This window comes from Cyprinodon variegatus, unplaced genomic scaffold (genome assembly GCF_000732505.1).
Source record: "Cyprinodon variegatus isolate N-32 unplaced genomic scaffold, C_variegatus-1.0 Scaffold17, whole genome shotgun sequence".
Lineage (NCBI taxonomy): Eukaryota > Metazoa > Chordata > Actinopteri > Cyprinodontiformes > Cyprinodontidae > Cyprinodon > Cyprinodon variegatus.
The window spans coordinates 918764-930217 of record NW_015150470.1 but is presented as its reverse complement, the minus strand read 5'-3'; the positions used below and the strand labels follow the sequence as shown (position 1 = coordinate 930217).

General features: G+C 37.6%; 1 protein-coding gene across 1 annotated transcript in view; it reads left to right on the top strand.

Annotated features, from left to right (window-relative positions):
* lig1 (ligase I, DNA, ATP-dependent) overlaps nucleotides 1-9120 on the top strand; it is a 101060-nt gene extending 91940 nt beyond the window's left edge. Inside the window, exons 25-27 of the mRNA XM_015387230.1 lie at nucleotides 1780-1923; nucleotides 2511-2603; nucleotides 8947-9120. Coding sequence (XP_015242716.1) covers nucleotides 1780-1923; nucleotides 2511-2603; nucleotides 8947-9021 — 312 coding nt within the window. The 3' untranslated portion in view covers nucleotides 9022-9120. The remainder of the gene's footprint in view (nucleotides 1-1779; nucleotides 1924-2510; nucleotides 2604-8946) is intronic.
* The last annotated feature ends 2334 nt before the right edge of the window (nucleotides 9121-11454 follow it).

Below are 11454 nucleotides of genomic sequence, written 5' to 3'. Positions count from 1 at the left end.
AGGAGCAAAGTAAAGCACAACATAACCAAAACCATGACAGTTTTAATCCTAGTCTTAAAAGTAGACAGGGTGCCTCATGGACTAAAACTGGTAGTTGGTTCCACAGGAGAGGAGCCTGATAACTAAAAGATCTGCCTCCCATTCTACTTTTAGAAATTCTAGGAACCACTAATAAACCTGCAGATTGAGAGTGAAGTGCTCTGTTAGGAACATAAGGAACAATCAGATCTCTGATATAAGATGGAGCTTGGCCATTTAAGGCTTTATTATGTGAGAATGAGGATTTTAAATTCTATTCTGGATTTAACAGGAAGCCAATGAAGAGAAGCCAGGATAGGAGAGATGTATTCTCTTCATTTTCATCAGAACTCTGGCTGCAGCATTTTGGATCAGCTGATATAATAAAGTAGTAAGATATTATGCACTTGGAATAAGACACTGCATTTGTTTTTTTCTTATTTTAAATGTAAAGTATATTTTTCCACTGGCAAAGTTTCTCATTAACCTGCTCAATTCAAGAAGAAACGCTCCTATTTTAAGAGAAATTGTCTTACTTTGATATCGATTTTTTGCAGTTAACTTTGCTGGGAAAGAATAAGAAAAGTTTTTGGTGACTCAAAGACTTGACAAAACTTTTGACAATTAGGCTCAACTTTTAATAGAACCGCACACCTAGTAGCTCATGCATTATAATTCAGTGTGTATTAGAGCATTAGACCTTGAATGTCTACAATATGAGTAATATGCTGGGAAACGGCAGCGCTACTGTAATATGACCCAGTTATCTGGACTCTGCTACACTCTAGTTAACATTACACTCAGATTTTAAGACTTGCAGGTATAGAAATCTGAAATAAGGTCACACTGCTGCCATTGCAACACATCTTGGTTGAAACTGTAGCTCTCTGTTAAAATTCAACATTAGATTTTTAGACCGGAGGTGGTTTTTTATCCAAGAAACCTCTGTGTGGCTTTACCATATATGAGACATTTGATCATTTGAGATTCACACCTTTGATTTTGCAGTTTAAACCTCTATTCAATTCAGCTTATATAGCGCCAATTCACAACACATGTCATCTCAAGGCACTTTACAATTCAACCAGATTATACACTCACATTGATTCAAAGTTTTCTATTTAAGGAAAACTAGTTGATTGCATCGAATGATTGACTCAAAGCGATCCATCACACTAAGCATGCTTGTAGCGACAGTGGAGAGAAAAAAACTACCTTTTAATAGGAAGAGAGAACCAGGCTCGGTGTGAGCGGCCATTTGCCGAGGCCGACTGGGGATTCAAGGAGACAGAAGCAGACATAGAAAAAGAAGCAGACATACAAAAGGCAACTGTAAACCAGCTCCAGGTTTAAAGTTGCCTTTCACGGTGACTTTATTAAATAGCGGACATATTACCTCTAGTCCTGAGATTGTGGTATACTTCCTGGAATGGGGTTTTTACTATTCTTTATCAGGGGTTTTAAATGGATTTGCTTTGTAGTTTACATTTCTTTGCTTGTTTCCATTTTTTCTTTCTGTCTTGCAACATCCTTCTATCCTTTTTTTTCATCCATCCACTTTTTAATCTTTTCATCCTTCTGATTTTCCATCCCTCTATCCATTAAACTCTTTTCCATCCATCCCTCTGCCATATACTTATGGCAAACTTTAGCTCTTTTGTGTTAAAATTTGTCTTGAAATGGTGCAAGGAGTCTGGAAGTTGGTCTCCTGAAAATGAATAGCCTAAGCAATCCTGTAAACATGTATAATCTGTTTTTCAGGAGCACATCCTGCCCAAACCACGTCCCTACTACCGCGTGGACCAATCCGCTGAGCCTGACGTATGGTTAGACGCAGTGCAGGTTTGGGAAGTGAAGTGCGCCGACTTGTCGCTGTCACCCATCTACAAGGCTGCCATGGGAATGGTCAGTTTTGTACCTGTTAATTTGCTCCCTTGTGTTTATCTGTAGAATTCATCAAGTTTTGCTCTGCTGCCCTCAATTAATCTTTTTAACTGATTTAATATAAGTGCTGTAAAAGAAGCAGATCCATCAGGGAAATCTTGATAATCCGAGTCTCAATGTACATACCTCAAATTTAGATAAATAAAAAAACGCACTGTAATGAAGTTTTCTTTTTTAAATTCCTCCTTTTTTACATAACAGGTCGATTCCTTCTGTAATATAAAACTGTTCAAGTGGAAAGGGGGGAAATTAAATATTTCTGATCCATCTAAAATGTTGGATGCAGTAATTTTTGTTCAGTTTTCAAGAAGTCGCTGATTTTTTTTGAAAAAAATCAATGTCATACCCTTCAAACAGAGCAGATGATAAAATGCTTTAAAAGGCCTAGATCAAAATGGGACAAAGGGTTAGTTTTGCAGCCTGAATTAAGCTGAAACAATAGGCTTGTAATTACTTTAATATCCTGACTGTTAAAAGGGAATCTTATAATTGCAAAAACAGTGCTCACATTTCTACAGTTGTAAAAAAGAAAATGCACGTGTTTCCAGGTGGATGCAGAGAAGGGCATTTCTCTGCGCTTCCCTCGTTTCCTTCGGATCAGAGACGACAAGAAGCCTGAGGACGCCACCACCGGAGCTCAGGTACATTAGATTGACCACATTAACCAGAAAACCAGCCGAGCATTAAACCACAAAGCCTCAAATACACGACCGAACACGATGGCTGGATAGTGTTGAAGCAGAAGGTGAAACATGTCGACCTTCTGCGATCTGAAAACGACTATAACACTAAAAGAAAAAAAAAATCTGTCACGTTTGTTGGAGTCTTTTAAAGTGTCACAGAAACACATTGCATCATTCTCATCACGGTCACTTCACAAAAGCAGTTCTGTAAAATTTCGAGGGTGAACAGCTTTGCAAGGACAAAGTTATTTTTCATACTGGCAGGAATCTATGTAGGAGGTTCCTGCAACTGTTTGAACAAAGCTGTTTACCAGCAAATGAAAGCTGCAGCATTGCGTTCAGTTCTGACCAGTAGACCATTCCTTAAAAAAAAAACAAAAAAAACAACTTAGTCTTCAAGGCCAATGCATAATAGTGCATCATTTAGAAATGGAAGTAGATTGAGACATTTTTTATTTTATTTAAAGTTTGCTTCACATAAAATAATCCCTAAAGGGAGTTCTGCATTCACATAAAGTAAATCCATTTCACCTGTTCATGGTGTCTTTTTGTTTTTTTTGGATTTTCTTGAAAACATAAGTGAACTAATGCCTCCACAATGGCCAATAACGGCAGCAGCAGGTGATAAAGGGTTGTTCAGATATGAACAATATACGTAGATTTCAATATCACCAGCCTGTCTTCAGTCCATCTTGCATGAAGGACTACCAAAGGTAGCAGGAGGAGCACTCGTTAGAAAAGAAGCATCAAGGCCTCTGGTAACTCTAGAGGAGCTGTAGAGATTCACAGCTCAGGTGGGAAGATCTATACAGATGTATAATAATAAAAAATAATGCTTTTGCTTCCTGCAAATCTTGTACATTACCCTGAACACCTCATCCCCGCTATGAAATGTGATTGTTTCAACATGATGAGGTGGAGTGTGGAACAAAAGCTGGTCAGAGTTGATGGAAGATGGATGAAGCTAAATATAAGGCAGTGCTTACCTGCTGCTGCATCCTCCAGCAGGATTAAGACTCTAGGATACAGGCAGAGCAAAATTAAAAAAGACATTAGACAGCAGGTTTATATGTTTACCTGAATGGCGCAGTTTAATTTCAAAACTTCATCCAAATAAGAATTTTGATGTCAACTGATATCTTTCACCCAGTCTCACTGGGCCTGAGCTTTTATAAAAAGAAAGACGGGCAATGCTTTCACTTCCTAGATGTGCAAAGCTGATAGAAACATATGCCAGTAACCCTAATGGCTGGAACTGCAGTAATAGTTGTCTATAGTAAATGACTCAACGGAGGAAGAAAAGAAGTAACTTTACCATTGTGTAGTTCTTCATACTGGTATATTTATAGAGCTAAATTTGGACCATAAAATGTGTTGAAAAGAAAAAAAAAGATGTGAAACTAAGAAGAAAAGTAGTTCAAAACCAATTTTCACATTCAAGTTTGGTTCGCATTTGTGTTTTTCTTCCGAGCCTGCAGATTCTTTTTTCAGCTGATTCAGGGTTGAGAGCGTTGAACCAGCAGCTTGGTTAAACTGCTAGGTGGAAATTAAATGCATAACTCATTTAGATAAAAACTTTCATGTTTGGCTTATGTAAGACTACAATACATTTTTCTGTAAAACTTTGCTAAAGTTAAACTTGCAATCGATATAATGTTACAGAACTTTACTGGAGTCTTATAAGGAGTGGGGATAAATTATTGGTTTATCCTCACATTCCTTTAGCCTTGGTACAACTGCTGCAGTTCCTCAAGAACTAAATACACAAAATAAAGAAGCAAATAGTTGGATCCTTCCAAAAATATTGAATGTATCAATATATTTGGTGAAAATTAATGTTATGATCATAAATCTGGTTCAACTTAGACCATACCTTCTACATAAAATGTTATTATTTAATAATCCCCCCAGGCTGATGTGTTTTCCAAAAGAAATATTTTTTCTTCAGCTGTTTAAAAATCATCCAGACAGAATGCTGAACGCATGTCCTGTTTGTTGACAACTCCCATTAGAAATTTAAAGAAAGACACTCATCTTTATCTAAAGACCTTAACCTCTGCTTTAAAGCTTAAAATTCACACTTTTTGCTTTTCTATAAGAATATTTTTATCACTAATGCCATATACATTTATATTTTCTAAGATTTGTGTCTTCTATAAGTAAGTTTAAAAATATCAAGATAAAGATTATTGAAAAAAAGAAAATGTTTAGACTCCATCAGTCAGTGCCTCTGGCACAGTTGCTAGGCAACCCACCTTACAGTGAGGTGAGGGTGGGACTGCTGCTGAAGGCTCAACGGTCCCAAGAAAAGAAAAAAATAAACAAAACGAACATAAAAATGATATTTTAAAGATATTTACAGTTCCCAATGTCCCTGAAAGCAACAGCCAGTTATCTATTGTTCATTTCCTGTTTTGAGCTTTCAGTCATGATTTCAAACCCCTGTAGTCTGAAGCCCCTCCCCCACCCCCAAAACATGGCCGAAAGATAGAAACTTAAAAGTCTAGAATTTTGAAAAAGAAGAAGAAGAAAAAAAAAAAGGGTTTGAATATTTTTTCTATTTTTACTTTGGTTTTAATTTAATATGGTTTGGGGATGTAAACAAATAAGCAGTTTAAGATTCATAGTCAATTAATGGTTTATTAAATTCAAAGTGTTATATCCGAATAGCATTCAACTAATTTTTTTTCAGTGTTTTAATGTAACCATCATCCACTTGAGGGTGCAGCTGTTCATTCTGAAGATGCACCTAGGAATGCATTTAATGTGGTTCGGTAAAATTAAAAGAAAAAATACATGCACTCGATAAACTGGATTTTCTTACCTAAATGGCGCCCATTTAGCTGTGCTGCATGGTGTAGCAGCATAATTACTCCTTTGGGCTCAGATTGTGTGGATGTGATTAATAAAAGGTGGAGGGCATTATGAAAAACATTTGTAACATGACAAAAGGAAACTTCCTGGCAATAAGCAAACAATCAGCCACAGCAGCTGCTTCTGCTTGTTTGCTTCTGCCTGACATGAGGAGGGTCAAATGAGATGAATGAATAATTAAAAATAGATTTACCATGCACATAACCTTAGATCTGTAACATTATTTTGGCATTCTCATGATGTGACGCGCTGTTGGAGCCTCTTAAGTATTAGATTAATTTCTTGTTTGGTAAATCAATAATGTTACAGATCTAATACTTAAGAGGCTCCAACAGCGCGTCACATCATGAGAATGCCAAAAGTGTGTGAAGCAGTAATCAAAGCAAAAGGTGGCTACATTGAAGAACCTAGAATAAAAGTCATATTTTCAATTGTTTCACATTCTTTTAAGTATATAATTCCACATTTGTCAATTAATAGTTTTGATGCCTTTAGTATGAATCTACAATTTTCATAATCATGAAAATAAAGAGAACTCTTTGAATGAGAAGGTGTCCAAACTTTTTCTCTGTACTGTACATCCGCGCTAAAATATCAAGGTGAAAATTATAGCTAAGTTGATATAGACCCATCTCCCAAACCAATGGTGATAATAGATAAACGGCGCCCGATAAGAGTCTCGCATTAACGCAGCACGTGAACGCCAATAACAGCCGACCATCAATTTTTAATAAACGTTTTGTTTTGTTTTTTTGTTTTTTTTGAGGTAAGGATTTTGATCACTAGTTGATTAAGTGCTGCTGCTCTCTCTATATAAACTAATAGCTGATGTGTTTTAAAAGGCTATTAGGTTCAGTTTAGTATGGGAAAAATTATGGACATTGACCCTTTAAGTCAACATGGTACTTACTGACTGGAGAAGAAAGCACAGCCATTTTTGTGCTGTCAGAATTTAATTGAAGAGTCCAAAGTAAGGAAAACTGAAGTTAGTGTTAAGCTAAAATGTTAAGACATAATAAAAAAACATAAATAGAAATAAAAAATTAGAATATACTGTACTGTAAAGGTAATGCCTGCATCACAAAAAAAGAGAAACTGCAGTTACCGAAAAGCACATTTAGATTAAAAATGCACAACCTGGAACAGCTTTACAGAGAAACATGCTATCTGATGCAGCGTCAGACTATTTGGATCCTGTCTGATTGTATCTTGTTTGACGGGGGAGGAGAAATCCATACGAATTATAAGTTTATAAACAACCCTGACCAAAGTTGTCCTTGATGCACAACCTAAGACTGCAGATCTAATGCCTTCTTGATAAATCACAGCATTTTACATTCTAAACTTTCTCCGACGTGAATGAAGAAATGTGTTTATTCCTTATGGGGATCAAGGTGGAACTTTGTGGCATTGAAAGGTATTGCTGCATCTCAAGGAATTAGAGTGATATTGAAAGTTTAATTGCTTATACTGTTTGAGCTTGAAAAGTTCCAAACATTTCTTCATATGTTTATTTCATATGGTGATATATTTCAAGTATTTCTATTTACATAAACCCCAATTTCTGTCTTTGAAAATGGAAAAATTAAGACCAATAAAGCCGTTATCCTGATTACTGCTCATGTACTTTTTAATATGCACTCAGTACCTTCATGTTGAAGACGATCAGGTTTAATGGAAGCTCGTAATGCTTTAAAAGCAACCTGAAAGTAAGCTGTGGTGTGTCTCATCTTTCGTTAATACCATGAAGATTCCTGTAGTGTTTAAGTTAAGTAGGTTTGTGGTCATTAAAGTTGGTATAAATGCATTTGGCTGTGTAAACCGCTGCCAAATTCTTCTAGAAAATTCTCTATAAACCTTAACAGAGAAAAGCATGAAGTGCTCTAAAATCCTTATTCCTGCAACCTTTCTTTTTTTCCTCTCACCAAACTTTCCATTGGTGTCTGTTAATAGCCCCGTTTCAATGTCCATTTGTTGCTCATTAAAGCATATATTAAAACTAATTCATAGGTCTTATTTCATACTAAAACCTTTTGGTTCTTTTTCTAACTTTGTTCAGTGTTTCCGATATGAAAGCTCCAATGTCACCAAGTCAGTTCCTGACAGACAGGTCGACTGTTCCAATGCTGTACCAAGAGCCGGCCCCTGATACTGGTCCGGTCAACAAGCTCCTCCTACAATAATTCCTGCTTTCTTCCTGTGCGCAACTACATCACACCCCTCAGCGCTCCAGGCTATGTGCTAGCAAGCTATTGTTCACAGACAACCCGTAAATTGTGTCATAGGTTACCCCACACAAGAGTAAGCCCTTGTCTCATCAGAGTCTCTCACTGGATTGGGGAAGCCATTTCTTTTGCCTACAGCTGTAGAGGTTTGTAACCTCCTCAAGGCTCGAGTGCACATTCTACTAGAGGTCTGTCCCTCTTCAGGGGCATTTCTGTGCAGGATATTTCTGCTGCAGCCAGCTAGGCTTCACCCCACACCTTTGTGTGGTTTTACCAACTGGATGTCTCTGGACCATCTTTGGCTTAGCTGGTCTTGCAGCCAGGAGATGCTGGCTCTTTTGAGGTAGGGACCCTCCGCTTCTGGAGCCAGTTTTACAATTCAGGAGTGAGCTGTAGTTCTGATAGGGAAATACTGAACAAAGTTAAAAACGAACTTAAGGTTACTCGCGTAACCCTGGTTCTTTGATAACAGAGTGAGGTGTTTCTCCCGTACTACCCTTCTTGCAAAGACTTTAAGAAACGGTTCTAGAATTGATTGTAGGAGGAGCTTGCCAACTGTACAAGTATCAGGGGGCGGGCCCTAGATAAAGCATTGGAACAGTCGACCTGTCTGTCAGGGAAAGACATGGTGCCGTTGGGGCTTCTGTAGTTGGTCTCCAAGGTTACATGAGTAAGATCAAGTTTTTAATTAGTTGTAATGTTTAATCACCAAAATCAACACAATTGAAAACTTAAAATGTATTTCTTTGTTGAAATCTACCTGTATATGTATTTTTAAATGTTTTATAACTGTGATGATGCACAAAATTTAGGAGAAAGTTGGAGAAAATTATGAGAACCTGAGCCAAGACATGTTGGACTCAGTCAAGTTTCAGGAGGAGAATTTACCTTGATCCCGTGTTGGAGAAAAAATGTAATGTTTCATTGTTTTCTTCCTCTGTGCCACCCTGCTGCGTACACATTATTCACTCCTTCCCCCTTTTGGCCCTAAACCCTGATAAATGAACACAACCTCCGTCTCCCAGTCAGCAGCTCCGAGTCACCCACTTCAAAGCGCGTGATATGAATAATCAAACTGTTATTTTTAGCTTCTCCTCTTCATGTTACTGACCTGACTTCATGATCTTCTCCTCCTTCCCTCCTTGTTTCCTGTCTTCCTCTCTCTCTATCTGAATGTTTCTCCTCCTTCTCAATCCCGGCAGATTGCTGATTTGTACAAGAAGCAGCAACAGATTCAGAATCAAGGGGAGAAAGCTGACCCGGAGGACTACTACTGAGTCTCTGCAGTCATCAGCGGGGAGTAATGAATGATGAAAATCTCAGTGTAATTGTAAATATCTTCTACTTTTTGTTGTTGAATGAAAATAAAGCCGTCTACCAGTTTTAAGCTTCCTGTAATTTGTTATTGATTTATCGAAGCTACATGTTCACTTATTACAGTTTCCCTTATGAGTGAAAATTGCATAAACATCTACAATGCACATAAATCCCCAAACCCTTCATTGATTCGGCAGTTACTGCTTCTAATTGAGATTCACATTGCCTAAAACATGCAGTTGGCGTACCAATAGTTGTTTCTGGCCCAGTTTCTTTCCCAGCAACCCCAAAAGCAGCAGCAAAAAGGGTTTTCAGACTATTTCTGCTGTAAGAGGACGAGCCAAGGAGATTGCACACTGCCCAGGAACATTATTAGGAGCAGGAATAGATGCAGAGCTGACAGTTGCTCAAACAGCAGGACAAAAGAGAAGCGCCCACAGCGTGCAATGGAAGTGATGGAAATCTACTAACTGTCCAGCCAGAATCAATCATAGACGTGAGGAAAGGGAAGGAGGGAGGCCAGTTTGAGAGCCAAGGATGTTTGATTATGATGTAGAAAGTGTTTTCAGCAGGATGATTTCTTCCAAGAAACGGGTGTGCTTGTGTCAAATGGAACGACTTCATGATGGGTTTGTTTTGATTTTGTTTTGTGTGAGGCCCGCAGAATGGCCTTATCCAAAACGAGCGCTTGTGTAGGAAATGTTTTCTTGTCAAGGAGTTCTGTTTAGCCCAAAGGTACTCACGACGTAAGGACAACAGCTGCTAGAAGCATCTGAAAATATACAATGACTGCCAGGAAAGTTACAACAGCTGTTCTAGAAGAATTTAATATAAAAAAGTTACACGGTCTTAAGAAATATACTCAAAAAGAACCTTTGGGAAAAAACGGATCACTGCAGCAAAGAACTAGCCGTTATTGATCTGTGTTTTAAATTAACTCTGCAATAGTTAAAGATTGGTGATGGTCATACCTAAAAGATAATACAGTTTAAAAACAAAATGACTGTTTACTACTAAGGAAGTAACTGGAGAGGAACCTCGGTTTTTTTTAAATATGAAAACCCTTGAGTAGGACCAGGAGCATTTAGAGTAAACCTCTACTGTACTTTCAAGTTTTATACTGAGCTGGACTAGAAAGAAGGCAAACTGGAAACCCATTTGGAACGGGTACTTTCTATTACACATCGCAAAACAATCCAGCACAAAATGTGAATATCTCAATGAAAGGCTCTGGAAATCCTTATAAAGAAACAATGACCCTTTTCTTTCAGGTAGGCTGTCAGTTTTAGGTCATAATTTTTTCATAGTTCTGTAAACATACAGGGATCCAAACTTCGTTCATTGACGTTTATTTACACACATCGAAACAAGTTTTTTTTTTTTTTCCTCCTAAGTCAAAACACAAAATTGCTGAGAAAAAGAAAAAAAAAATAGATGACGTGTCATCTCTTTGGCTCCGGCCACAAGACTTCATCCACATCACGTGCAATGTTCTCTTGTCCAAGGCACTGGGGAAAATATCTCCTTTAATGCCATATCAAGGCCTGACATGATAGTAGGTAATGTTTATTTATATAGCACCTTTCACAGACATACAGGTCACAAAGTGCTTCACAAAATTACAATACAAATAAAAATACATTTAGTCACAAAATACATGGTCGTAAAACAACCCTAGCAGAACTAAAATGCTTTCTTAAACAAATAGATTTTCAGTTCACTCTTAGAAACAACAAAATCTAAAAAGTGCGAGGAAAGCAGAGGATCGTTCCAGAGCGCCGGCATGACCGCCTGAAAGGAGCCATCTCCCCTGGTCCTGTAAACAGTATGAGTGACCGTGAGCAGGTTCTGGTCCTGAGACCTCAGCCTCCGAGAGGGGGTATAAAGACACAACAAGTCTCTAATGTAGGAGGGAGCCTGACTATGAAAGGCCCTGAAGGTCAGCACCAGGAGTTTAAACTGGAACCGACAAGAGACTCAGAGCCAATTAAGAGCTTTTAGAATCGGCGTAATATGAGCCCTTCTGTTTGTATGAGTCAGTAACCTCACTACAGAGTTCTGAACCTGCTGAACACCAGACAACTCAGGGGTAACCAATTAAAAATCTGCGGGGTCCGAATAAAGAAAATCAACAACCAGTAAAGGTCCGGACACATTTTTAATTATAATCTGTTACTTAAAACAGAATTTAACACTGAAATAAAATGAGGTGTTTATGCATCCATGTTATATATTGACTTCTTAAATTAAAAAAAATGTATATATATATAGATATATATATAGGCTATATAGATATATAAAAAAAATTCCATTTTAAAATCTAAAGTTAACTTATTTGGAGTAGAAAACAACAATCGTTCAGTTTGGTATATATACAATTTCCTGATTAACAT